The 26,342-nt window shown below is 73.2% G+C and overlaps 1 protein-coding gene across 1 annotated transcript in view; it reads left to right on the top strand.

The window, feature by feature from the left end:
* Positions 1-26,342, top strand: part of OBSCN (obscurin, cytoskeletal calmodulin and titin-interacting RhoGEF) — a gene marked incomplete at both ends in the record, with an annotated part of 66,124 nt that overhangs the window by 38,891 nt on the left and 891 nt on the right. The window contains 52 exons of the mRNA XM_084242555.1: positions 106-393; positions 484-747; positions 1,142-1,515; positions 1,989-2,883; positions 3,074-3,352; positions 3,995-4,073; positions 4,270-4,394; positions 4,504-4,701; positions 4,954-4,986; positions 5,075-5,173; positions 5,269-5,487; positions 5,710-5,782; positions 5,895-5,947; positions 6,665-6,793; positions 6,873-7,012; positions 7,176-7,376; positions 7,558-7,640; positions 7,827-8,000; positions 8,135-8,291; positions 8,384-8,500; positions 8,588-8,752; positions 8,822-8,980; positions 9,340-9,517; positions 10,059-10,172; positions 11,147-11,314; positions 11,383-11,485; positions 11,658-11,787; positions 12,135-12,243; positions 15,076-15,118; positions 16,455-17,335; positions 18,147-18,323; positions 18,633-18,744; positions 18,813-18,931; positions 19,135-19,247; positions 19,401-19,569; positions 19,697-19,775; positions 19,964-20,164; positions 20,386-20,446; positions 20,580-20,657; positions 20,745-20,917; positions 21,000-21,026; positions 21,480-21,632; positions 21,716-21,761; positions 21,858-21,935; positions 22,096-23,893; positions 24,116-24,193; positions 24,409-24,519; positions 24,637-24,804; positions 25,282-25,404; positions 25,567-25,737; positions 25,856-25,940; positions 26,052-26,291. Of these exons, the coding sequence (XP_084098681.1) occupies positions 106-393; positions 484-747; positions 1,142-1,515; positions 1,989-2,883; positions 3,074-3,352; positions 3,995-4,073; positions 4,270-4,394; positions 4,504-4,701; positions 4,954-4,986; positions 5,075-5,173; positions 5,269-5,487; positions 5,710-5,782; positions 5,895-5,947; positions 6,665-6,793; positions 6,873-7,012; positions 7,176-7,376; positions 7,558-7,640; positions 7,827-8,000; positions 8,135-8,291; positions 8,384-8,500; positions 8,588-8,752; positions 8,822-8,980; positions 9,340-9,517; positions 10,059-10,172; positions 11,147-11,314; positions 11,383-11,485; positions 11,658-11,787; positions 12,135-12,243; positions 15,076-15,118; positions 16,455-17,335; positions 18,147-18,323; positions 18,633-18,744; positions 18,813-18,931; positions 19,135-19,247; positions 19,401-19,569; positions 19,697-19,775; positions 19,964-20,164; positions 20,386-20,446; positions 20,580-20,657; positions 20,745-20,917; positions 21,000-21,026; positions 21,480-21,632; positions 21,716-21,761; positions 21,858-21,935; positions 22,096-23,893; positions 24,116-24,193; positions 24,409-24,519; positions 24,637-24,804; positions 25,282-25,404; positions 25,567-25,737; positions 25,856-25,940; positions 26,052-26,291 (10,390 nt within the window). The remainder of the gene's footprint in view (positions 1-105; positions 394-483; positions 748-1,141; positions 1,516-1,988; positions 2,884-3,073; positions 3,353-3,994; positions 4,074-4,269; positions 4,395-4,503; positions 4,702-4,953; positions 4,987-5,074; positions 5,174-5,268; positions 5,488-5,709; positions 5,783-5,894; positions 5,948-6,664; positions 6,794-6,872; positions 7,013-7,175; positions 7,377-7,557; positions 7,641-7,826; positions 8,001-8,134; positions 8,292-8,383; positions 8,501-8,587; positions 8,753-8,821; positions 8,981-9,339; positions 9,518-10,058; positions 10,173-11,146; positions 11,315-11,382; positions 11,486-11,657; positions 11,788-12,134; positions 12,244-15,075; positions 15,119-16,454; positions 17,336-18,146; positions 18,324-18,632; positions 18,745-18,812; positions 18,932-19,134; positions 19,248-19,400; positions 19,570-19,696; positions 19,776-19,963; positions 20,165-20,385; positions 20,447-20,579; positions 20,658-20,744; positions 20,918-20,999; positions 21,027-21,479; positions 21,633-21,715; positions 21,762-21,857; positions 21,936-22,095; positions 23,894-24,115; positions 24,194-24,408; positions 24,520-24,636; positions 24,805-25,281; positions 25,405-25,566; positions 25,738-25,855; positions 25,941-26,051; positions 26,292-26,342) is intronic.

The following is a 26,342-nucleotide window of genomic DNA, read 5'->3' as shown; positions in this document are numbered from 1 at the left end:
CTATCCTCATCCCTCAGGCCCGCGCCTGGCTGGCCTCCGGGCTCACAGTTCTGTGGGGTGGCCCAGGCAGGCCTCGCCCTCAGCTGACTGGGCCCCTCCCCGCAGGCCTCCCTGACCCCCCGGAGGACGCAGAGGTGGTGGGTCGCAGCGACCGCGCCGTGACGCTGTCCTGGGTGGCCCCTGCCAGCGACGGCGGCGGGGGTCTCTGTGGCTACCGGGTGGAAGTGAAGGCGGCGGCCACTGGCGAGTGGCGACTGTGCCATGAGCTCGTCCCGGGGCCCGAATGCGTGGTGGACGGATTGGCCCCTGGGGAGACCTACCGCTTCCGCGTGGCGGCCGTGGGCCCTGCGGGCGCTGGGGAGCCGGTGCACCTGCCCCAGACGGTGAGGCTCGGTGAGTCACTGCCCCACTGGCCAGGGGTGGCCCTGAGGGTCACGCGTGCCCTGGCTGCCTCTGTGCTGAGGCACCTGTCCCGTCCAGCAGAGCCGCTGGAGTCCACATCTGCACCCCCTGCGCCCGAGTGCCGGCAGGTGGCCATGGGCCAGGAGCTGCGTCTGGAGTGCGAGGTGGCCGAGACCGGCGAGGTCACCTGGCTGAAGGGGACGGAGCGCATCCAGCCTGGCGACCGTGTCCAGATGCTCTGCCAGGGTGGGCGGCAGACGCTGGTGGTCCGGGACTTCACGGCAGAGGACCAGGGCGAGTACTGCTGCAGCCCCACCCAGGGCGCGGCCCCTGCCTCCTTCCAGGGTGAGTTCCTGCCGCCATTGCTCTGCAGCCCCTGGGGTCCTCCAGGGAGACTAAGGGCGCACCTGTCACCGCCTCAGGCCAGACCCCTCCCCAGCTGGCTGGGGTTCTGGTTTCCTCCAGGGCAACCAAGGCAGAGGTTAAGGTCAGCTCAGTCTGGCCTTGCAGGCCCTGTTGATGGAAGCTTGTGCGGGGCTGACGAGGTCGGGGTGGGGAGGTGTTGGGAGAGGAGGCCTCATGACCTCCTCAAGACCCCCTCGGAAATGCACGGGGGCCCAGGCAGGAAGCAGAGGCCCCCTAAGGGGAACCCCGTTCCTGGCCGCATCCAAGTCGGCAGCCCAGCTGGGCCCGGATCTGGCTCTGCCCAGCCGGCTCACCCACGTCCCGCTGTCCGCAGTGGTGCTGACCGCCGGGCCTGGGGGTGAGGCCCCGGCTCAGCCCAGCCTGCCCCCAGAGGCGGCCCAGGAGGGCGACCTGCACCTGCTGTGGGAGGCCCTGGCCCGGAAGCGGCGCATGAGCCGCGAGCCCACGCTGGACTCCATCAGCGAGCTGCCCGAGGAGGACGGGCGGCTCCCGCGGCCGCAGCAGGAGGCCGAGGAGGCCGCCCCCTACCTCTCCGAGGACTACTCCACGGCCGACGAGCTGGCGCGCACAGGCGAGGCCGACCTCTCCCACACCAGCTCTGACGACGAGTCCCGGGCGGGCACTCCAGCCCTCGTCACCTACCTCAAGAAGGCCGGTGTGCCGGGCGTCCCTCCCCTGCTCAGCGAGGCGCGTCGGCCGCTTGTCCAGCAAGTGAGGGCCCGGGGCCCCTGGCTGTCAGCATTCTGCGCTGCCACCGCCCTCCTGTCCATGCACCCGCCCCCGCCCACACACCCACCCCATGGGCCACCCGCCCGCCTGTCCTGCCCACCCGCCCGCTCCTCCACCCACACCCACCCACTCACCTCCCCAGCCGCCCGTCTGTGCACATGTCTTGTGTGTCCAGCTACACACTTATTCATCCACTATACCTCGTGTCTCCCCCTGGCCACTAAGTCCCGATGCTGAAGAGCTGACCGTCTCCACCCCGACTGGGGCTGTCAGGCGGGTGGCGGGGCCTGGGCCCCGTGTGGACGGCCAGCCCCAGGGTGGGGGTGGAGTGTGGGAGGGAGTGTGCGCTGGGAGTGGGCGGGAGGCTGGGCTCTGCCTGAATGCCCTTTCCCCGGGCCGACCTCTGCGTCCTGCCTCACCCGTGCACGCAGGTCGGGGTCCCGCCCGCCCCTGCGGGGGAGCTGCGGAAGCCGCAGGCCCAGCTGGCTGCAGCGTCCACACCGCCAGAAGAGCTGAGCGCTGAGGACCTGGGCGGCCCGGTCATGGACCAGGCGGCTGTGAAGATCCAGGCTGCCTTCAAGGGCTACAAGGTCCGGAAGGAGATAAAGCAGCAGGAGGGGCCTGTGTTCTCCCGCACGTTTGGGGACACGGAGGTGCGGGTGGGGGATGCCCTGCGCCTGGAGTGTGTGGTGTCCAGCAAGGCGGACGTGCGGGCCTGCTGGCTGAAGGACGGCGTGGAGCTCGTGGACGGCAGGCACCACCACATGGACCAGCAGGGCGACGGCACCTGCTCCCTGCTGGTGCCCGGGCTGGGCCGGGCCGACGCCGGCCGCTACACCTGCCAGGTCACCAGTAAGTTCGGCAGCGCGGCCCACAGCGCCCGCGTGGCGGTCGGCGGGACGGACAGCGAGGCCGAGAGCTCCTCGGGGGGCGAGCTGGACGACCCCTTCCACCGGGCGGCGCGGCGGCTGCACCGCCTGTTCCGCGCCAAGGGCGCGTCGGAGGTGTCGGACGAGGAGCTGTTCCTGAGCGCGGACGAGGGCCCCGCGCCGCCCGCCGACTGGCGCACCTACGGCGAGGACGCGCGCTCCGCCAGCCTCCGCTTCGAGGCGCCGGCCGAGGCCCGGCGGGCGGCCGCGCGCTTCCGGGAGCTGTTCGGCGCGCTGGGCATCGCGGTGGACATCGCGCTCGCCGAGCCGGGGCCGCGCGGCGTGGAGCTGCGCGTGCGCCAGGTCGCCGCGCCCCCCGCGCCCCCCGCGCCCCCCGCGCCCCCCGCGCCCCCCGCGCCCCCCGAGGCCCCCGAGGCCGCCGAGGCCGCCGAGGCCGGTGAGTGCGCGCGGCCTCGCGGCTCGGGGCGGGCGGGCGGGCCTGGGGGCGTCCGGGAGGGGCCGCGCCGCCTCTGCGGGGGGGGGGGGCTCCCGGGTGGGCCCGGCCGGGGTCAGTGGCCGGGGCGCGGCGGGGCGGGGGGGGGGGCCGGGGGGCGCGGGGCGCCCGCCGACCCGGTGTCCGCCCGCAGCGCCGGTGTTCGTGGCGCAGCTGCGCGACCAGGAGGTGCTGGACGGCTACCCCGCGAGCTTCGACTGCGCCGTGGCCGGGCGGCCGGCGCCCAGCGTGCGCTGGCTCAAGGACGGGCGGCTGCTGGAGGAGGACGCGCGCCACCTGATCACCGACGACGGGCGCGGCGGCCACCAGCTCATCCTCCCGGCCGTGGTGCCGGCGGACACGGGCGTGTACCGCTGCCTGGCCGAGAACAGCGTGGGCGTGTCCTCCACCAAGGCCGAGCTGCGCGTGGACCGTGAGCGCGGCGGGGCTCCGGGCGGGGCGGGGCTCCGGGGAGGGGCGGGGCCTCGGGGAGGGGCGGGGCCTCGGGGTGGGGCGGGGCTCTAGGGAGGGGCTCATGGCTGGGCTCCGGGGGCGGGGCTTCGGGGAGGGGCGGGGCTCTAGGGAGGGGCTCATGGCTGGGCTCCGGGCGGGGCGGGGCTCCGGGGAGGGGCGGGGCTCCGGGGAGGGGCGGGGCTTCAGGGCGGGGCGGGGCTTCAGGGTGGGGCGGGGCTCCGGGTGGGGCGGGGCTTCATGGTGGGGCGGGGCTCCAGCGTCCGCAGGGCAGTTGCGTGGACCTTGCTGCTCTGCCTGGCCGCGCAGCCCGCTGTTGGCGTGGGGACCTGAGCACTGCGTCCCTGGTGGGTGGCATGGGGAGATGCGCCCCCAAATCCCCGGGCCTCTAGAACCTCAGTGCGGAGGGCCCACGGCGCCCACAGTCAGTGGGGCTGGACACCGTGTGTGGGGCTGGACGCCGTGTGTGGGGCTGGTCGCCGTGTGTGGGGCTGGACGCCGTGTGTGGGGCTGGAGCAGCGCAGGGGTCTGCGCTGGTGACGGGACTCTGGACCGAGGAGGCTGGGAGGGCATCCTGCCCAGGGCTGCCCTTCCTCCTCCTCAGTGACCAGCACCGACTACGACACTGCAGCCGATGCCACCGAGACCTCGTCTTACTTCAGTGCTCAAGGCTACCTGTCCAGGTAGAGACCACGGCGGGGCTGGCAGGCTCCCTGGCCCAGCACGGCCCTGCCAGCTGGGGGCACAGACATGGCCCAGGCACAGCACCCAACAGGGCACACGGCCTCTGGGCCCTCCACCCGCCCACCACCCGCCCAGCCCCTCCCGGCTCGGCCCCGCCACTGCCCCTCACGGCTGCCCTCGTCTGCTCTCCCCCAGCAGGGAGCAGGAGGGCACGGAGTCACCCTTCGAGGAGGGCCAGCTGCCGCAGGTGGTGGAGGAGCTCAGGGATGTTCAGGTGGCCCCGGGCACACACCTGGCCAAGCTCCAGCTCAAGGTGAAAGGTGAGGCGTACAAGGAGGCCTCGGGAGCCCACCCAGGGGGCAGTGGGTGCTAGGTGGGGGTCTCAGGTCCTCTTCCTGGGCGGTGACCCCACATGGACGCCCCACCCAGGCTATCCGGCACCCCGCCTGTACTGGTTCAAAGACGGGCAGCCTCTGGCTACATCTGCCCGCGTCCGCATGACTGACCGCAGGACGGTGCACACCCTGGAGATCCTCTCGGTCACCCGTGAGGACAGTGGCCAGTACTCGGCCTACATCAGCAACACGCTGGGTGCTGCCTACTCGTGCGCTCGCCTGCTGGTCCGAGGTGGGTGCTGGGCTGAGTCCTGTTGCTGCTGCCACCGGCGGGTAGGAGGCTCGGGGCTGAGGACGGGGCAGGGACTGGGGGTAGGGCCGGGCGTCCCCCCTGCCCCTCTGTGGGCCAGCCCGAGCCTCTGGCAGGGCCGCGTGCCCGGCCCCAGGGCCACACAGCGGGCGCAGGGAGGTGTGCTGCTCGGGGCCCCCACCCGGTGGGGAGGGAGGGCCATGGGCCTGCGGTCTGACCCTGCGCCTCTTTCAGACCCCAGTGACCCAGAGGAGAAGCCGGCACCAGGTGAGGCCAGGACAGGGCGGGTGGGGGCGTGGGGGAGGGACCCCGACCTGGCTTTGCATGGCTCACACCAGCGGCCGGGTCTCCCCAGAGGCACACCAGCAGCTGGTGCCCCCCCGGATCCTGGAGAGGTTCTCCCCCAAGAAGGTGAAGAAGGGCTCCAGCATCACCTTCTCGGTGAAGGTGGAAGGTAGGGTGTCCCGGCCCCCACCTGCCCACAGCCCTGGGAGGCGGAGCCCCTCGGGTGCGGGCAGCGGCGCCTCCACCACCCTCTCCGGCCCGCAGGGAGCCCAGTGCCCGTGGTGCACTGGCTGCGGGAGGAGGCAGGCCGCGGTGTGCTGTGGATCGGCCGCGACACGCCCGGCTACACCTTGGCCAGCTCCGCGCAGCAGCACAGCCTGGTCCTGCTGGACGTGGGCCGCGAGCACCAGGGCACCTACATCTGCGTCGCCTCCAACGCCGCGGGGCAGGCCCTGTGCTCCGCCAGCCTGCGCGTCTCCGGCCGTGAGTGGGTCGCAGGGCGGGAGCTGGGGGGCCCCCAAGGCCTGGCTCGCCCCACTGCCCGCTGCACCGGTTGCCCTTGCCCCTGGGCACTGCTTCCTGGGCTGTTCGGCCCCCAGTGGCTGCGGGGCCAAGGGCAGGCCCATTCCTCTCCCAGCTCCTGGGGTTCGGGGCCCAGCCAGGTGCTTGGGGCCTGTGCCTGGGGCTTACCCTGCTCTCTGGCAGTGCCCAAGGAGGCCGGTGCCGTGGAGGAGCAGGCAGGGGTCAAGGCGGCCCTCATCTCCACCTTCCTGCAGGGGTGAGTGAGACGGGCTGCCCTGTCCTGGCCGCCCTGGCTCTGCCCTGGCAGGGGGTGCCATCTCCCCGGGGGCGGGTAATCCGGCATCTTCGGACACCCCTGTCCCCCACAGCGCCCAGGCCGTGTCCGCACAGATGTCGGGCTTCGCTGACCTCGCTGGCCAAGGTAGGCGGGCGGCGGGTCCCTGGGTGGGCGCAGGAGGGGGGCTGGGCTCTTGGCATGCTTGCCCTCGGAGCCCGGCCATGTGTGGTCTCTGGTTACAGCTGCCCTGGGGGTCCACGGGCTGAGCCCCGGCTGGGCTGGGTCTGTGGGGTCGTCCGCCCCCTCCTGGCTCCTCTGGGGCCTACGGGTCAGGCCTGCCCCTCCCTCCAGGGCCATTAAGTCCTCTGGCCTGTGCTGGGCTTCGTGAAGTCATCTGGCGGCACTGGCCATAGGCGACAGAGCCCCACCCCACGTGTCTGAGCCTCCTCGAGACTCCCCTCCCCACCTTTGCGCCTGGCCCCCCATCCCCCTCCGTCTGCAAGCCACCCTCACCTCACCCCAACCCGCACTGGCGGAACCCCCTCCCGCGTTCACAGCCCGGCTCCGACCCAAGTGTGGGCCCTTCTGGTCCCTCTCCAGGCGGTGGCGCCCCTGGTCCCTTCCCAGCCAGGGCCACTGAGAGCAGAGGCCGCACAGCCTGGGGTGGGGGGCTCTCCAGCCTGCTGACTCGGTCTGGCCTCAGGCTCTGCCCTCAGCAGCCCTGCAGCCACACCCACTCCCCCTGCCTCCCACCGCCCCTGCCGGGACTCTGCTCACCCTGTCACGCCCAGCCCCATCTCTCCGACCACCCTGGCCAGTGCGGCCTGGGCCGCTTGCAGCACACGTGGCCGCTGAGCACAGTCTGCCCCACAGAGCCGCTGGCAGGGGCGGCCCGCGGGCCCCGGTCCCTGGCTGAGGTGGGCACGGAGGAGTTCCTGCAGAAGCTCACCTCCCAGATCACGGAGATGGTGTCAGCCAAGATCACGCAGGGTGAGGGTGGGGCGCGGAGGCGGGGTGCGGGCGGGGTGCGGGGAAGCCCTTCCCTGCATCACGCGCCCTGTGCCCGCAGCCCAGCTGCAGGTGCCAGGAGGGGACAGCGACGAGGAGTCCAAGACGCCCTCTGCGTCCCCCCGGCACGGCCGCTCACGCCCCTCCTCCAGCGTCCAGGAGTCGTCCTCGGAGTCGGAGGACGGGGACTCGCGGGGCGAGGTGCTGGGGCTGGTGGGGTCACGAGGGTGGGGGCGTAGGGTGGGGGGACGTCCCCCGGGGGCCCACCAGCATGGACTGCATGCTCCGCACGAGCCTGGCTGCCCACGCCCTCTGCTGTGGACCAGGGCCGCCACAGCCCTGGTCTGACTCAGCGCCCCCTCAGATCTTTGACATCTACGTGGCCACGGCGGACTACCAGCCCCTGGGGGCCGAGCAGGACGCCATCGCGCTGCGGGAGGGCCAGTACGTGGAGGTGCTGGACGCTGCCCACCCGCTGCGCTGGCTTGTGCGCACCAAGCCCACCAAATCCAGCCCCTCCCGGCAGGGCTGGGTGTCCCCCGCCTACCTGGACCGGCGTCTCAAGGTACCTGCCAGTCCCGGCAGACACCTGCCCCCCCCCACCCTCTACCTGACTGTGGACCGCTTCCTGGGGGCCTCCTGCCCTGCAGGCCAGGCCACCCTGGCCGGAGGCCAACCTGGGAAACCCAGGGCTGAGTCTTGCCCCCGCAGCCGCCCCAGCGGTGACCCTTCCCGTCTCCCGCCAGCTGTCGCCCGAGTGGGGCCCTACGGAGGCCCCCGAGTTCCCTGGGGAGGCCGTGTCTGAGGACGAGTACAGGACGCGGCTGAGGTGAGGGTCCAGCAGCGCGGGGCGGGGGAGGTGGGGTCGCGGGGTCTCCCAGGCGCCCTTCCACCTGAATTTCCTGCTTGGCTCCTGGGGCCTGGCCTGCTGCTCCATCGGCCCCTCGCCGCCCTTGGGGGTGGGCGCTTGCAGCCCCTACGCTGCCGGGTCCCCCCTCACGGGCCCCTTCCCCAGCGCCACCATCCAGGAGCTGCTGCGCTCGGAGCAAGCCTTCGTGGACAAGCTGCAGTTCCTGGAGAGCCACCACCTGCGGCACCTGGACCGCAGCCCCCGGGCGCCTGCCGCCGTGGCCAGCCAGAGGGCCGTCATCTTCCGCAATGTGCAGGACATCAGCCGCTTCCACGGCAGGTGGGCAGGCGGCGTGCACCCTTAGAGCACACGGGCAGATGCGCGCGGGCCCCCACACTCACGCGTGCACAGCAGCGCATGTGGCCCCTGCCTGTGGCGGGGGCAGGGTGGGTCTGAGGCCGCTGCCCCCCCAGCTTCCTGCGGGAGCTGCAGGCCTGCAAGTCCGACGACGACGTGGCCATGTGCTTCATCAAGAACCGGGAGGCCTTCGAGAAGCACCTGGAGTTCCTGGTGGGCCGCGTGCAGGCCGAGTCGGTGGTGGTCAGCACGCCGGTGCAGGAGTTCTACAAGGTGCGCTTGGCCTGGGCGGGGCCGCGCCGCGGGGGCCGGGCGGGCGGCTGCCGCCGGCCCTGGGCGCTGGTGCCATGGCTCCCTGCCCGCAGAGGTACAGCGAGGAGGTGCTGGCGGCCGAGGACCCCGCGCAGCCGCCCCCGCCGCCCCTGCAGCACTTCCTGGAGCAGCCGGTGGAGCGCGTGCAGCAGTACCAGACGCTGCTCAAGGTGGGCCGGCGCCCCCCCCCGCCCGCCCCCACGGCCGCCCCGGCCGACCCCCTGCCCTGACGCCCCGCCCGCCCCGCCCGCCCCCAGGACCTGATCCGCAACAAGGCGCGCGGCGGGCGCACGTGCGCGCTGCTGGAGCAGGCCTACGCCGTGGTGTCCGCGCTGCCCCGGCGCGCCGAGGACCGGCTGCACGTGTCGCTCATGGAGAACTACCCGGGCAGCCTGGAGGCCCTGGGCGAGCCCGTCCGCCAGGTGGGGCCGGGCCGCGCGGGGGGGGCGGGGGGCGCCCCAACCCCGGCTGACCGCGCCGCCGCCCCCCAGGGCCACTTCATCGTGTGGGAGGGCGCGCCGGGCGCGCGCATGCCCTGGAAGGGCCACCACCGGCACGTCTTCCTGTTCCCGCACCACCTGGTGGTCTGCAAGCCGCGGCGGGACCCGCGCACCGACACCTTCAGCTACGTCTTCCGCGGCATGATGAAGGTGGGCGGGGCGGGGGCGGGGCCGGGGCCGGGGCGGGGCCGAGGCGGTGGGCGGGGCCGGGCTGGGGCGCGGCCGTGGGGCGGGGCCGAGGCGGTGGGCGGGGCCGGAGTCGGGGGCGGGGCCGAGGCGGTGGGCGGGGCCGGGCTGGGGCGCGGCCGTGGGGTGGGGCCGGGGCGGTGGGCGGGGCCGGAGTCGGGGGCGGGGCCGAGGCGGTGGGCGGGGCCGGGCTGGGGCGCGGCCGTGGGGCGGGGCCGAGGCGGTGGGCGGGGCCGGGCTGGGGCGCTGCCGTGGGGCGGGGCCGAGGCGGTGGGCGGGGCCGGCCCCTGCCGCGCTGCTCACCTGCCCGTCCTGCCCCGCAGCTGAGCAGCGTGGACCTCAACGAGCAGGTGGAGGGGGACGAGCGCGCTTTCGAGGTGTGGCACGAGCGGGAGGGCTCCGTGCGCAAGTTCCTGCTGCAGGCGCGCACGGCCACCACCAAGAACGCCTGGGTCAGGGACATCCGCAGCATCCAGCAGCGCCTGGCCCTGCCCGTCTGGCGTGAGTGCCCTGGGCAGCCAGCTGGACGGGCCACAGCCTGCAGCCCAGAAGTTTGGCTCTGGGTCACCCAGGGCTGATCCGAGTGGGTGGGCATCCGTAGTGGGAGGGCTTGCTCCCTTCACCAGCCCAGCCTCCCAGGGGCCCCGATCCCAGGGCAGGGCCCTTGGGCTGCTTGCAGGGACCCCAGTGCTGGGCAGGTGCCCCCTGTGCCCAGGGGCTCTGAAACCTGGCCGCCTCAGTCTGCTCCCTGACCTGGCAGGGGAGGTTCCTGTCCACACCTTTAGTCACTACAGACGTCTCATGTCCACTCCACCCCCCAGCCCCAGTGTCCACTCACCTGCCATGTCCAGCCCCGACTCCCCAGTGTCCACCAACCCCCTCCTTGACTCCCCATTGGCCACCGGCTCTTCCGCTCAGTGTCCACCAGACACCCCGCACTGTCCGCCGCCCTTCCTCCACTCCCTGGGCCTGGCTGGGTTTTGGTCCCGGGGCGTTTCACCTTACCAGGGCCACCCTCAGGACCTATGTGTGTCCCCCCCAGGGCCTCCGGACTTTGAGGAGGAGCTGGCCGACTGCACCGCCACACTGGGCGAGACGGTCAAGCTGGCCTGCCGTGTGACTGGCACCCCCACCCCCGTCGTGAGCTGGTACAAAGGTGGGCCCTGGGTGCCACCCCTGCACCAGGAGGAACCCGGAGGGCACAGGCGGCCCCAGGCTGGGCCTGCCCCTCACCTGCTCCTGGGCTGGGCCTGGCCAGGCACCTGGGCAGAGGCCCCCGGGTGTGCCGGCGCTTAGGGCAACTGCCCGCCGCCGGCCATTTTGTGGGTCAGGCTAGGGGACCCCCCCATATGCCTGGAAAAGGTGGTGGACAGGCGGATCCTGCCCGTGGGGTGACCCCTGGGGTGCGGAGTGGGCCCATAGCTGTGACGTGGTCTCTGGATGTGACTGGGGAGACGGGCAGGCAGGGTGCTAGTGGTCACAGCATCCACGTGCACCGCCTCCCCAGGTGTGTAGGGCCAGTGGAGGTTCTGGCACCACGGGCCCAGCCCTAGGGATGTTGCTGGACCAGAGCCATGTGGCTGCTGCCCCCACCAGCGGGGCCCTCTGTCCCCCACGCGCCTGCGGCTCCAGGGCGCCATGCTGGGTCCAGCATGGGGCACCGGCCGTGGCCAGGCAGCCTGTTGCCTTCTCTGGCATAGGCGCAGAGGGGCCCGGCTCCACCCTGCTGGAGGAGCTGGGCTCTGCCAGGGGGCCAGGGAGGTGGGCAGTGGTCACTCACACCAGGGCGCAGGGTCTCCTTGGGCAGTTGCCGGCTCCTGCTTTACCATGAGGATGCGGGCTGCGGCGTGTGAAGCTGTGCTGCGTGGATGGGCGGCCGGGCCCGCCCAGGGGTCTGTGGTGAGGGGCCGCTGGCTGTGGGCATCCAGGCCATGCTGCTGGCCATGGCCAGAGAGAGGCGGGTCCGCAGCGTCCACCGGGGGCAGCTGTGACGTGGGGGGTTGGACCCTCCCATCCATCCAGGGCACGGGGTCAGGTGGCTGGCAGTGCTGGGGTCCACCCCGTGAGCACGACGCCCGCAGGCCAGCCTCTTGTCCGTGGGCATCCCTGCCCTGACCGCCTCCCCCACAGACGGGAAGCCAGTGGAGGTGGACCCGCACCACATCCTCATCGGGGACCCGGACGGCTCGTGCACGCTCATCCTGGACAACCTGACAGGCGCCGACTCCGGCCAGTACATGTGCTTCGCGGCCAGCGCCGCCGGCAATGCCAGCACTCTGGGGAGGATCCTGGTGCAGGGTGAGCGGCGGGGCTGCTGGGTGGATGGGGGCTGCTCCTGGTCCCCTCTGACCCCCGCCTGCCTGCAGTGCCCCCGAGGTTCGTGAACAAGGTGCAGGCTGCGCCCTTCGCTGAGGGAGAGGACGCCCGGGTCACCTGCTCCGTGGAAGGCTTCCCGTGGCCTCAGATCAGGTGGGCCAGGAGCTGCGGCCACTACGGGCAGGGCAGGCCGGACCCAGGTCCTCACTCCCTCGTGAGGCCACGGGGCCCATGAGGGTCCGGCTTGGCCCTTGGCTGGCCCGCAGGGTGGCGGGGAGACCAAGCACAGGGACAGGGCTCCCCTCACCACCCCGACTAACTTCAGATGGTACAAGGACGGGGCCGCGCTGACGCCCGGTGGCAAGTACCGGACCCTGAGCGAGGCCCGCGCCGGCCGACTGGTGCTGGAGATCCGGGCGGCCAGCAAGGAGGACCTCGGTCACTATGAGTGTGAGGTGAGGCGGGGGGCATGGCCCCACTCCTGACACCAGCCACAGCCAGGACGGGTGAGAGGCAGAGTCACCCAGGGCAGGATGTGGGCGGTGACACTCGCTCGGGCGTCCAGGCTGGCCTGCGCGTGGGGCGCCTGGAGGCTGGCCCTCAGGCCCCCGGTGAGCTAGAGTAAGGATGGGGGTCTCTGGGTGAAGAGCTGGGTCCTTGGCTGTGTCCCAAGTGCCTGGGCCCCGGGTGGCCCCTGTGGACCGCGCGGGAGGAGTATCACCTGGTGCAGGCCACCTCTGGCAGGGCCAGCTGGCCGACGCCCCGTGGGAGCTGCCGCTGCAGGGAGCCTCTCTGCCCACAGCTGGTGAACCGGCTGGGCACGGCACGAGCCGGCGCCGACCTGTACATGCAGAGCCCCGTGCCGCGGGCCCAGGACCAGCGCCGTCAGGAGCAGGTGGCCGCTGTGGAAGGTAGGTGGCGCAGCCCGCAGTGGGGGGGCTGCGGAGGGGGAGGCGGGATGTGCCGGTGCTGCCACCAGGAGAAGCTGGTGGGCCGCACCCTTCCGGGGCTGGCTGCCGGCCCCAGCCTGCTCACCACCCCCAGGACCAGGGGTGTGAGTCCGGGCCGCCTTGGGCCCGTCAGAGCGGCCTCGTGGCAGGGGTGGCGGGGTGGGCGGCAGCTCCTTGGAGGGAACCCTGCCTGGTGCAGAGGTGCAGGTCCAGCCGCCCCTGAAGGCAGTGGGGTCAGGTGGGCCTGCAGGGCCGGGACACTGGCTCTTGGGGGGTCGCAGGCGTGGGCTGCCTCAGCGGGGTGGGGTGGGGGGCAACACCTTCTCCCTCACCTGCCTGGGCAGAGCCACCTGCCAGGGCAATGCCTCTCCCCCTCACCTGCCAGGGCGGGGCGCTCTGTCCTGAGTCATTCAGGGCAGCAGGAGAGCCCCTGGGCGCCGGGGGGCAGCTGCCTCAGCCACATGCAGGGCTAGGGGCGAGCCTGTCACTGGGGGCATGCGCGGGGGCCAGAGGGACTCGGGTGGATGGATGCGGGGGCCGCAGCTCCCTCAGCAGGACGGGCTGTGGTGAGCCCCTGAGGCCTGGCATCTGGGACGCGCTGGCCAGCGAGCCGGGTCTCCCCAGGGTGCTGTCCAGCTGGACCCTGCAGTCGCGCCACCTGGCGCCTGGGCTGGACCTGGAGACCCGCTCCTCCCCGCAGAGGGCAGGGCGGGGCCCGCGGGAGAGTGTGCGTGGGCCGCCGGCCACGGCCGCACCTGCCCGCCGGCCACACCTGTCCGCGCGCCGCGGGTGGGCGCCGTCACAGCTGCAGACCCGCCGGCTCCGCCGAGCGCGCCCCCTGGTGGTGAAGCCACGACGTTCGCGCGGCGGCCCGGAGTTGGCACCACGGGTGCAGGACGCACGGCCGGAGGCCCGGGCAGCCTCGCTTCCTAACCCGGGCCCGCGCTTCCTCCTGACCAGGGCTCCGCAGCCGCGCGGACCCCGTGCCCGCCTCGCTTGCCGCCAGCCGCTTCGCTCAGCTGCACCGCCCGCCTCGCTCCCCACCCGAGTGCCGGCCCACCGCCCGCCTCTCCAGAGGCAGCTGCACACGCATCCACACACGGGCACACCGCACACGTGTGCGCCACACACAACAGAGCACCCAACGTGCACCCAGCCCGCACACACACACCCCTACTCCTGCACGCCCCCACCCAAACGTGCACCCACCCCCGTGCACACACCCCACCTGCACACCCCTACAGGCCCCTACATGTGCACACACCCAAACACCTGCCCCCCGTGCACACCCCCCTGCACACCCATACAGGCCCCTACATGTGCACACACCCAAACACCTGCCCCCCGTGCACACCCCCCCTGCACACCCATACAGGCCCCTGCATGTGCACACACCCAAACACCTGCCCCCCGTGCACACCCCCCACCTGTACACCATACACGCCCCCACCCGTGCACACCCCCTGCACACCATACACGACCCACCCGTGCACACCCCCCACCTACACACCATACAAGCCCCCACCCGTGCACACCCCCTGCACACCATACACGCCCCACCCGTGCACACCCCCACCCATGCACACCCCCCACCTGCACACCACACCTCACCCGTGCACACACACCTGTGCACACCATACACACCCCCACCCGTGCACACCCCCCACCTGCACACCATACACGCCCCCACCTGTGCACACCCCCCACCTGCACACCATATATGCCCCCACCTGTGCACACCCCCTGCACACCATACACGCCCTACCCGTGCACACCCCCCACCTGCACACCATACAAGCCCCCACCCGTGCACACCCCCTGCACACCATACACGCCCCACCCGTGCACACCCCCACCCATGCACACCCCCCACCTGCACACCATACACACCTCACCCGTGCACACACCACACCTGTGCACACCATACACACCTCACCTGTGCACACCCCCCACCTGCACACCATACATACCCCCACCCGTGCACACCCCCCCCACCTGCACACCATACACGCCCCCACTCGTGCACACCCCACCTGCACACCATACACGCCCCCACCCGTGCACACACCCCACTTGCACACCCATACAGGCCCCTACACGTGCACACCCCCCACCTGCACACCATACACGCCCCCACCCGTGCACACACCCCACCTGCACACCCATACAGGCCCCTACACATGTACACATCCAACACCCCCCGTGCACACCCCCACCTGCACACCTATACACACCCCATGTGTGCACACCCACCTCCCACCCCCCACAGGCACACCCCCCACGCCCAGGTGCCCGAGGCAGTGGCCCCATATTCTGGGTCAGGGGCAGGAGCAAGAGCAGGAGCGAGGGGCTGCAGGCCTCACCCCGACTGTCCCCACAGGGCGGCCAGGAGGGCCAGAGCGCTGAGGGTCCAGGCAGCTGGGCAGCCAGAGAAATGGCCTCAGGCCCATGGGGAGCAGGTCACCTGCCCCCGGCCAGCCCCCCACACCCACTCCACGGGGAGCCCCGGTATCGCGGCCCAGCGCCCGCTGGGGGCTCCCCACGGGGCCGCGCGTCCTCCCGGGACGTTGCTGCACATCCGGCCGCCCCGTCCGGGGCCGCCCCCGCCCCAGCGTCTGCGTGGCCGAGCGCAGGCCGGGCTGCAGGCGGCGGGACGCGGGCTCGGTGGCCCCGCCGCGGGGCGGCCGCTGCCCCCGCAGACGAGAGGACCCGCCGCGCTGGCCAGCGGCGGCCCCCGCGCTCCCGCCAGGCCGCGAGGCGGGGCTGACCCGGCTCCCGCTGTTTCCTTTGTAGTCACTGAGCAGGAGACTAGAGCCCCCAAGAAAACCGTCATCATGTAAGTGCACGCGTGTCCCAACCGTGACGGCCGCGCCGCGCTAACCCGCCCGCCCGCCCGCACGCGCATGCGCACGCTCGCCCACGCCCACGCCGCGGCCACGCCCACGCCGTGGCCACGCCCGCGCCCGCCCAAGACCACGCCCGTGCCCGCCCACGCCCACACCGCGGCCACGCCCACGCCCGCCCAAGGCCACGCCCACGCCCACACCGCGGCCACGCCCACGCCCGCCCAAGGCCACGCCCGCGCCCGCCCACGCCCACACCGCGGCCACGCCCACGCCCGCCCAAGGCCACGCCCACGCCCACACCGCGGCCACGCCCACGCCCGCCCAAGGCCACGCACACCCCGGCCTCGGCGCCGCCTGCTGCTCCCCCGTGTCCCCCCAACCCTGCGTCTGTCCCTCGTCTCCTGCCCTGTCCCTCCGTCCCTCGCGTCTGCGCCCTCGGGGCTCCCCCCGGGCCCGGCACCTCGCGCCCTCCGTGGCCCGTGTCCGTCAGCCCCGCTGAGCTCTGCGCCGCCTCCCCGTCTGCGTCTCTGCGTCTCCCGGGGCCCTGTCCGTGTCTGCGTCCCGCCCCTCCCCGTCCCCTCCCCGTCCCCCCGTCCCCGCCCCTCCCCGTCCCTCCCCGTCCCTCCCCCGTCCCCGTCCCTCCCGTGTCCCTCTCCGCGTCTCCGTCTGTGTCTGCGTCCCTTGCGGCCTGCTGCCGTCTGTCCGTTCTCTGCTCCGTCCCGTCGGCCTAACGTCTGTCTGTCTGGCGTCTTTCCTGTTTCTGAAAGAGCAACGCCCACCCGCACGCAGCCCACCCGCTCGCGGCGCCTCTGCCTGGAGAGCTCATTGTCACCTTTACCTGCCGGGACCAGCCCAGGTGGTGCCCCGGCTCGCGCAGCCCCCCACCCCCGCCCCCCCAGCCTCCGCAGACCCCTTCGAGGGCACAGAGCAGGCCGCGCGGTGGACCTGGAGGGCCTCCAGGCAGAGGCGGCCGCCCTCGGGCTCCCGGGCCTCCCAGCCTCCCCAGCCTCCCCAGCCGGTGGGTCGCCCCAGCCCTGCGCTCACAGCGTGGGCAGGTCAGCCGGAGTCCCTGCCGCCCCTGCCTGGACTCCTGGGCCTCCCTGCCCTGGTTCTGGGCATCCAGCCACAGGGAGGCTCCTCCGAGGCAGGGACCACACAGCCCAGACAGAGGGCGGCTCCTGGGCACTACCCTGGCGCACAGCGGGCCCTCCCAGGGCTCCCTGGGCTGCGCCTGCGCTTGCTGCTTGCTCCGCACTAACCTGCGCGGCTGCAGGCCTGGGTGCAGGCGCCTGCCCCATGCCCACCTCCTCCGGCCTCTCCCTGCAGAGAGGAGACCATCACCACCGTGGTGAAGAGCCCCCGTGGCCGCCGCCGGTCACCCAGCAAGTCGCCCTCCCGCCGCCCGGCCAGCCCACCCAGGCCGGCCCCCGGGCCGCCAGACGCAGCAGGGGCTGGCCAGCCCCGCCGGCCCGCCGCAGAGCCGGGCCGGAGGCCCGCCGTGCCCGCCCTGTATGTGACGGAGGCGCGGCCCGGGGGCGCGGGGCCCCGGTGGCTGGAGGTGGAGGAGACCGTGGAGGTCCGGGTGAAGAAGGCCGGCCCGGGGGGCGTGGCGCCCAGCAGGGAGGCCCCGGCCAGCTCGGCTGCGCTGCTCTGCACGCCGCCTGGCGGGAGCCCCGGAGGGGGCCCCAATGCCAACAACTCCAACAACACGTGGCTGGCCCTCGAGCCCCAGGGCCCCCACGAGGCCGCCACGCCGCCCCCTCCCTGGGCGGCTGAAGAGGACCTGTCCCTGGAGGGGCCCCAAGGACCTGAGGGCCGGTGGGATGGTGACCCCACGGTCCCCGTGCTCGGCAGCGGCCGGGTGCTGACGCTGGCTGACCTGCAGGACTGTGAGCCCCCGCAGGGGGAGGCCTCTGGCAGCCCCGACGAGCCCCCCTGCGAGGTGGCCGTGCTGCAGAGGGACATCAGGGAGCTCGCTGTGGGGCAGCCCGTCCTGCTCAGAGTGGGGCGCCCTCCGGGGCCCCCTGGCTCCTTTGGCCGCCCCCGGGGGTCCCGGGGAGTCTCCGTCCGAGGGCAGGCGGCCCAGGCTGTGGGCGCTGCCCCTTGGAAGCCCTCCCTCCACACCCACGTCCAGCGTTCTGTGGACAGTGGCCAGAGCAGCTTTAAGACGGAGGTGTCCACCCAGATGGTCAGCTTTGGGACAGTGGGTGAGACGGTCACCCTGCACATTTGCCCGGACGTGGATGACACATCTGGGCCCTCTCAGGGCTGAGGCCGAGACGGCCAGGAGGGACTCACGGCTGGACGCCCTGCTGTGGCCAGTGGCTCGGGCTGCTCTCCCCTCCTGCCCTGGACACTTGCTACCTCGAAGGACTTGGTCTTCAGTGGAGGCCGCAGTGGCCTCTCTGGTTGGACCGTGCGTGGCCCCACCCCGCCTCCCCTTCCCCCCACTGGGCTCTGGGCGAGGAGCCGCTGCCCCATAATAAAGCAGCACTTGTCCACCTTTGCGCCTCCTTCACGCGTCGGGGCAGGCGCCGCGGGGGCAGCAGGGCCCAACCCAGCCCCACCAGGGCCGGCGGTGACCAGGGCACAGCCATTCTGGGGTGGGCGGGGTCGTGCTGGGTCCCAGTGACCTCCCTGGAGAGGGGAGGGCGGATGGGGGCTCTGGCCCACCGGGACCCCACGGGGCGGGGGCTGGTCCCCCAGTGGGGCCGAGGGCGGAGAGCAAGACGGGCAGCGATTCGGCATCCTCTTGGCCCCAGAGCGTGGGGCTGGCCACCTTCACCGGGCGCCAGCACCCTGGGGTCCTGCGTGGGGGTGGGATGAGCAGGGGGTGGGGTGGCAGCGTGGGCTGCCCGTGAGGGGTCTGGTGTGGACAACCGAGTCGCAGCCCAGCACCGTGCCCCACATGGCCCCTCGCTCCAGGAGCCTGCTGGGGAGGCATCGGGCCGGGAGCGACTTCCTGCCGCCCCCTCCCTGGCCAGGCCTTCCCTCACCCAGGCACTGACCACCCCACAGACACTGCTGTCCCGACCATTGCTGCCCAGGAGCCGGCGTCCCAGGAGATCCCGGAGCCGCTGGTGGGTCCCGAGGCTGTAGGATCCGCCGCAGCAGACAGCGCCGGCCTGGGGGGGCTGCCTGGGCCACAGGAGGCCAGTTCCAGGCCGCCCGGCACGGCGGCTGCGGATGCCACAGGTGGGCCGGACTGCCAGGCGCCCCCACGACCCTGCCTCCTGACCCGGGGACCCGCCCATGGGGGTGAGCCGGCAGAGCCCAGGGGCCCTGGCGCCCGCACGGGGTCCCGCAGAGGCGCTGTGCTCAGCCTGTGTCCCGTCTGGGGAGCCAGGTGCCCGCCCACCCCAGCTGGGGCCCAGGCCCCACGGTCAGCTCTGACGGGCCCCGCCGAGCGGGCCAGCACCAGACGGGGGCGGGGGGACAGCCTCGTGGGCGGTGGGGCCTCTGCCTGGCCCCGCGGCCCTGCTCACCCCGGCTCTGCCTCACTAGGCCACGGGCCCCCAGCCGTTGAGTCCCACCGGGAAGGGCCGCAACTGCTTGTGGAAGAGGGTCAGGGGCCGGACTTGGGTCCAGAGCCTCAGGGACGGACGGTGCCCATCAGGTAAGCCCCGGCTGAGGGGCAGGCGGTGGGGGCCGGGCAGGGCAGCAGCTCACAGCTCCTGCCCGCAGGATGGAGGGTGCGGCCTGGCCGGGGGCAGCGGAGCCGCGCTGGGACGTCCACACCCACGTGTACACGGAGACCACGCTCAGGACATACGTGTGCCAGGCCGGCGCCGCGGGAGCTGTCAGTAGGTGCCCGGCATGCCACCCCCCTGGGCCCCGGCCCGGCAGGCGGTGAGGCGGACCTGGGCGGGGCTGGGGCTCCCACAGGACGTCCTGACCGGCAGGGCCTGGGGCCGAAGGGAGGGCCGCGGGGAGGTGGGCGCCGGGAGGGCCGGGCCGGCCGGGGCCTCTCAGCCGGCTGCTCCCCACCACCCCCTGTCCCGCCCAGGGCCCCCGTCCATGCAGGTCACCATAGAGGATGTCCAGGCACAGAGGGGCGGCAAGGCGCACTTTCAGGCGGTCATCGAGGGCGACCCCCAGCCCATGGTCACCTGGTACAAGGTGGGAGCAGCCTGCGGGCCGGGGTGGGGCGGGGCGGGGCGGGGTCTTTGGGCGGGGCCTGTGCTGGAGGCAGTGGCGAGGCTCAGGTCGGGGAGGGTGGCCAGGGCCGCCCCGGGGATGGCGGCCCACCGTGCTGCCCACCCGTGCCTGCAGGGCAGCGCCCAGCTCGCCGAGGGCCCGCGGCTCAGCCAGCTGCGGGAGGGAAGCACCTACTCCCTGGTGCTCAGCGAGGTGGACCTGCAGGACGCGGGCGTCTACACCTGCCTGGCCAGCAATGCGGGGGGCCAGGTGCTGTGCAAGGCGGAGCTGCAGGTCCTCGGGGGTGAGTCTGCCCCGGTGTGCGGTTGTCTCTGGATGGGGCTCAGGCCCTGGGAGCGGCCTCCGACACTCCAGAGGGGAATGGGCATGGGCGATGCCCTGGCCACGCCGCCTGACCCACCTGACCACAGGGGACGAGATGGACTTGGAAGAGCCGAGCACTCGGCGGAAGCTGCAGTCCTTCTACGACGTCAAGGAGGAGATCGGAAGGTAGCCTGGCCTCAGGCCCACCAGCTCCGCGCCCAGGAGCCCCCCCCAAGGGTGGAACTCACCTCTGGACCTGCCACAGGCCCCGTCCCGGCCCCACCCGGCCCCCAGACTCCCCACACTCAGCCCCGCCCAGCACCCCCCTGGCCCCCCGCCCCCGCAGACTCCCCACGCCCAGCCCCCACTTGCAGGGGCGTGTTCAGCTTTGTGAAGCGGGTGCAGCACAAGGGGAACCAGGTGTGCTGCGCGGCCAAGTTCATCCCCCTGCGGAGCCGGACGCGCGCCCAGGCCTACCGGGAGCGGGACGTGCTGGCCGGGCTGAGCCACCCACTGCTCATCGGGCTGCTTGACCAGTTCGAGACCCGCAAGACCCTAATCCTCGTCCTGGAGCTGTATCTGCCTGTCCAAGGGCCGGGCTGTGGGCGGGGCTGCGGGCCGCCTGTCCACGTGGCCTCCGGCAGGGGTCGGACCCCCCGGGTGGCACCCCAGCTCCAGGGTGGGGCCCCCACCCACCTGGCCTGGCCACGCCACCCCCTGAGGCGGCCCCGGCTGGTGCAGGGTCCTGGGGTACGGGCAGGTGGGCCTGGTCCCGGCCTTTCCTTGACGGCAGCAGGTGCTCCTCGGAGGAGCTGCTGGACCGGCTGTTCAAGAAGAGCGTGGTGACCGAGGCGGAGGTGAGGCCCCCCCTCCCCCCGGCCGGAGCGAGCCTGCGTGCACCCGCCCCCACACCCTGGCTCGCAGCCCCCCAGGCCCTGCAGCCCCTGCCCTCTCCCCCCCGCCCCCCGCCTGAGCTGCGGGTCCCGGCAGGTCAAGGTCTACATCCAGCAGCTGGCCGAGGGCCTGCACTACCTGCACGGCCAGCGTGTGCTCCACCTGGACATAAAGGTACCGGCTGGGCCAGGCCCACTCTGCCCTGCAGGGGGGGCTCTGCTGCTCGAACCTGCCCTGACGCCCGGTCCCCTCTGCCCACAGCCCCCCAACATCCTGATGGTGCACCCTGCTAGAGAAGACATCAAAATCTGCGACTTTGGCTTTGCCCAAAAGATCACCCCGGCAGAGCCCCAGTACAGCAAATACGGGTGCCCCGAGTTTGTGGCCCCCGAGATCATTGAGCAGACCCCCGTGAGCGAGGCCTCCGACATCTGGTGGGTGACGCTGGGCGGCCGCTCCTGGGAACCCTCCCCCTACCCCCTTCAGGGAAGACTCACACCCCGCCTTGTCCCGCAGGGCCATGGGTGTCATCTCCTACCTGAGGTGAGCGGAGACGCCAGCAGCCTCCCTGCCAAGCCAACCCTGGATGGCCCCCCGGGTCTGTGGAGGCCAGCGCACCCCTGGCTGCTGCCCAGAGCAGACCCGAGACCCAGGCCGCTATCTTGGGCACAGGCTGCTGACTGGTTGATAAGGCTGGCGCCAGCCTGGCCTTGCTCAGCACCGCGACGTGTGGACAGGCTGTCCCCACAGAACTGGGCGCCTCGCCCAGAGGCCCCTGGACGCCTGAGCCCGCCCACCCCCCCGCTGGGCCCCCCCAGACACCTGAGCCCGGCCCCCACCCTGCTGGGCCCGGCCCCCACCGTGGTGGGCCCCCCTACCAGGGCGAGCCTGGTCTCCTGGGAAAATGGGACAGCTGTGGGCCTCGTGGGGCTGGTTGGGGGGGGGCTGGAGGCCACCCCAGCGAGGGCACCCAAAGGGCCGCCCCTCTGCTTCCAGCTTGACCTGCTCTTCCCCCTTTGCCGGCGAGAGTGACCGCGCGACCCTCCTGAACGTGCTGGAAGGGCGGGTGTCCTGGAGCAGCCCCCCGGCCGCCCACCTCAGTGAGGACGCCAAGGACTTCATCATGGCCACCCTGCAGCGGGCCCCGCAGTAAGTGCCCGCCCCCGGCCGCTGCCCCCGGCCCGCTGCCAGCACCAGCTGACTGCCGCCTGACCCCTCTCCCCGTCCCCCAGGGCCCGGCCCAGTGCCGCCCAGTGCCTCGCCCACCCCTGGTTCCTGGTGAGTTGGCAGAGCCCAGGCAGGGACGTGGGCACGGGAAGAAGAGGGGCTGGGCCTTGGGGGCCTCCAACGCGGCTCTCTCCCCGGGGCCCCCAGAGGTCTGTGCCCGCAGAGGACGCCCACTTCATCAGCACCAAGCCGCTCAAGTTCCTGCTGGCCCGGAGCCGCTGGCAGGTCAGTCTGGCCCCGGCTTCAGGGCGGGAGGCACGCAAGGCCCAGGTGGCTGTGCCCCGGGAGGGGCGGGACATGGCTCCTGAGGTCTCCCTCCCTGAGCCCCGGGGGGCCTGTGCCTGGCAACAGCCACGGGCTGACCCCCCCCGCCCCGCCCCCGCAGCGCTCCCTGATGAGCTACAAGTCGGTGCTGCTGATGCGGGCCATCCCGGAGCTGCTGCAGGGCTCGCCCGACAGTCCCTCGCTGGGCGTGGCTCGGCACCTGCACCGCGGTGACAGCGCCACCTCCAGCAGCTCCTCCTCGGACACCGAGCTGGCGCCCTTCGCCCGGGCCAGGTCATTGCCGCCCTCCCCGGCCACGCACTCCCCGCTGCTGCGCCCGCGGGGCTTCCTGCGGCCGTCCGCCAGCCTGCCCGAGGAGGCCGAGGCCGGCGCGCCTGAGGAGGCGGAGGCCCGCGCGCCCCCCAGCGCCGCCCCGGGCAGCGTGCCCCGGCACAGCATCATCTGCAGCCTGTTCCACCAGCAGGCGGGCGAGGGCCCCGAGCACGCGCCCCTGGCCCCTGGCGGCCGGCGGCTCCCGGCCCGGCGGCGCCACCTGCTCCAGGGCGGCTACTTCGCCCGTGGCCTACCTGGCCTGCGGGAGCCGCTGCTGGAGCACCACGTGCTGGAGGAGCTGGCTGCCCAGGAGGAGCAGGCCGCTGGGCTGCCGCCGGTCCGCAGCCGCTCCCTGGACCTCGAGGGGCCGTGTGTGGCCGGCCGCTCCGCTGGGAGCAGCAGCCCGGACTCCCAGGGCGCCCCAGGATGCAGCGGGCCTGGAGGAGTCACTGTCGGGGGGCTGGAGCACGCGGTGGGGGCCCTGGGGCCTGGGCTGATTTCTCCCACGGGTGGCACACCAGTGTCCACCCAGCGGGAAGGGCTGCCGCAGGACAGCTGCAGTGGCCATGCCCAGCGGGGCCCTGCTCCCCCGAAGGGTGGAAGACCCCCTGGTCCCAGCTGCGTAGGCCAGTGCGCAGAGGCCCCCCTCCCCTCCCCAACCCGAGCGAGCCCCCCAAAGGGACTGAAGGAGGGGCCGGGGGACACGGCTCTCCCAGGCAGGCTCGGCCCCCCCAGCTCCCTAGGCCCTGGGGACACACAGCCCAGTCCCTCCCCAAATGAGGACCTGGCCCCAGAGGCCGAGTCAGAACCGAGCCCCCCGAGGCCTCAGGAGCAGGCGACCACACGCAAGTTCTCCCTGGGGTACCGCGGGGGCTACGCGGGGGTGGCGGGCTACGGCACCTTCGCCTTTGGCGGGGACGCTGGGGGCATGCTGGGGCAGGGCCCGATGTGGGCCAGGATGGCCTGGGCCGCCTCCCAGTCCTCGGAGGAGCAGGACGAGCCGGGGCCCCAGCGCCCACCCGCGGCAGCCGCCTCGGGGCCCCCGCTCCAGGGCGGCGAGGGCCCCCCCGGCGTCTCCCTGGAGCCCAGCGCCTGGGAGGACTCTGACGAGGGCCCCCAAGTGTCCCTGGTGCAGATCCGGGACCTGTCGGGGGACTCGGAGGCAGCGGACACCCTGTCCCTGGACATCTCGGAGGTGGACCCCGCCTACCTGAACCTGTCCGACCTCTACGACATCAAGTACCTCCCCTTCGAGTTCATGATCTTCAGGAAGGTCCCCAGGCCGCAGCGGCCACCCTCCCCCGAGTCTGAGGCCGGGGAGGAGCTGGCGGGGCTGCCGGAGCCCACGTGGCCTTGGCCGGGCACCTCTGCCAGCCTGGAGATCATGGAGGAGCCGGAGGACATGGTGGCCCTGCTGGGGGAGCCGGTCGGCGCCCGGAAGCGCAGGTGGTCGCCCCCCGCTGAGGGCCTGCTGCCCCTGCCAGGGGGCCCCGAGTGGCCGGAGGAGCCGGTGGAGCAGGGGCTGCGTCAGCGGGTGTGGGCCTCGGTGGCCCACATCTCCCGGCTCCTGCGGGGCAGGCCTGAAGGTGAGCCCCACCTCGGCCCTCACAGGCCTCACGCTGTGTCCTCGGCCCTGGCCCCTGGGCCGGGTGCTGGCCGGGGCTCCTGCCCATCTCGGCTCCCGCCGCGGGGACCTCTGTTCCCGAGGTCACCGGCTGGGCCTGGGGGCTCCCGCCCCGGCACCCGGCACCCGGCAGCAGCCTGCTCAGAGCAGCGGACCCTGCAGTGACTCGCCCGTTCTCCTGCAGGCCCGGAGGGGGAGCCGCCCCGGAAGAAGGCAGGTCTGGCTTCCATCCGGCTGCCCGGCCTGAAGAGCAGGGACCAAGGTGGGTGTGCAGCCCCAGAGGCCTGCCCGGCTGGGGACAGGTGCCCTCCCCGGCCCAGCTGTGCCAGGCAAGGGCGGGAGGGCATGCTCTGCCCTGTGGGCTCAGGACTGGCAGTCTCGGGGGCCTTCCCGGAGGAGGTGCTGGTGGTGGGGTGAGTGGAGGGGGGCAGGCTGTGCTCTGGGCTGGAGGCCGAAGGCCGCCCCCTTGGTTCCCAGCACCGTCCTTCCTGCGAGAGCTCTCAGACGAGACGGTGGTCCTGGGCCAGTCCGTGACGCTCGCCTGCCAGGTGTCGGCCCAGCCGGCCGCCCAGGCCACCTGGAGCAAAGGTGAGGCGCGCTGGGCGAGGCGGCAGTGGGGTGCGTGGAGGCCGCAGGGCGGGGGTGGCTCCGGGGCGCCGGGGGGTGTGCTGGGACCCGCCCCCAGGCTCCCCTGTCCTGCTGCAGATGGGGTTCCCCTGGAGAGCAGCAGCCGCCTCCTCATCTCCTCCACACTCAAGAACTTCCAGCTGCTGACCATCCTGGTGGTGGCCGCCGAGGACCTGGGCGTGTACACCTGCCACGTGCGCAACGCGCTGGGCACGGCGGCCACCACGGCCGCGCTCCGGAGGGCAGGTGGGTCCTGCAGACACGGGGCCTGGGTGGCCGCCCCCAATGTGGGGCCAGTGGGCCCAGACCACCCCTGTCTGGGCCCTGGCTTGTGTCGGCCCTCCATGCCCCCCGTGATCCGCCTGCCAGGGCATTGCTCGTGGGCAGGGGCATGTGTGGGGCAGGTGCCTTGGCCCCTCCCTGGCCCCCTCACCGCTCCCCCAGGGGAGGGTGGCTGCTCCATCCTGCAGCCATGATCTCGCAATTCCCTGGGTTTGGGGGTGACCTAGAGGGGCAGCAGGCTTCCCTCGGGCACCCCAGCGTGACACCCAGAGGGGGCTGATGGGGCCGCCAGTCCCCCGCCCCGCGTGGCCAGGCCGAGCAGCCAGGGCAGGCCCTGCACCCCGGGGTGTGCCCTCTGGCGGCCTGGCCTGCCGGGGGTGGCAGGGGTGAAGGGGGTGGGTGGGGGCGGGGCACTCAGATGGGGCTGCCACGGCTCTGCAGAGCGCCCCTCGTCCTCGCCGCGCCCCGACATTGGAGAGGTACATGCTGACGGGGTGCTGCTGGTCTGGAAGCCCGTGGAGCACTGTGGCGCCGTGACCTATACCGTGCAGTGCAGCCGCGAAGGTGCCGCAGCCCCGAGGGACCCGTGCCCGGCCGGCCCTGGGGGGAAAGGGGGAGCCCCCGCTGTCCCTCCCTGGTGGGGGAGGGGGCGCCCCCGCCAGCCCTCCTGGGGCAGGCGTGGGGGTGGGGGGGCGCCCCAGGCCGGGCTCACATGGGCGGCTCTAGGCGGCGGCTGGAGCACCCTGGCGGCCGACGTGTCCGACTGCTGCTACCTGGCCCGCAAGCTGCCCCGGGGCGGTGCCTACGCCTTCCGCACGGCCTGCGTCAGCAAGGCGGGCATGGGTCCCTTCAGCAGCCCCTCGGAGCAGGTGCTCCTGGGGGGGCCCCGCCACCTGGGTGAGCACCGGCTGCCCCCAGGGCCTGAGAGTGGGGCTGGGGATGATGGGGGAGAGGGGAGGATCTGGGGCTGTGGGGCGGGCGGGCCCCCCCGTCACGGGCTCTGCCCTCGCTGCAGCCTCTGAGGACGAGAGCGGCCCCGCGCGACCAGCCCCACCGCTGCCCAGCACCCAGACCTTCGCCTTCCAGACGCAGATCCGGAGGTGCGCCTGCCCCCCCCGCCCCGCGCCCCTCCACACACCCGGCCCTTGCCGCACCCCCGCACCCCCCAGGTGCGTGTGGGCAGGAGCCCCACGAGCCTGGCCTGTCCCCAGGGGCCGCTTCAGCGTGGTGCATCAGTGCCGGGAGAGGGCGAGCGGGCGGGCGCTGGCCGCCAAGATCGTGCCCTACCGGCCCGAGGAGCGGGAGGCCGTGCTGCGGGAGTACCAGGCCCTCAAGGCGCTGCGCCACCCGCACCTGGCCCAGCTGCAGGCCGCCTACCTCAGCCCCCGGCACCTGGTGCTCGTCCAGGAGCTCTGCTCCGGCCCTGAGCTGCTCCCCGCCCTGGCCGAGAGGTGAGGGCCCGGGTGGTGTCCCCCCGCCCCCCCCACGCCCCGTGCGCCCTG

The sequence above is a fragment of the Talpa europaea genome (genome assembly GCF_964194135.1).
Source record: "Talpa europaea genome assembly, chromosome: 9".
Lineage (NCBI taxonomy): Eukaryota > Metazoa > Chordata > Mammalia > Eulipotyphla > Talpidae > Talpa > Talpa europaea.
The sequence above is the reverse complement of the archived record's forward strand: the minus strand, read 5'-3'. Positions and strand labels throughout refer to the sequence as shown.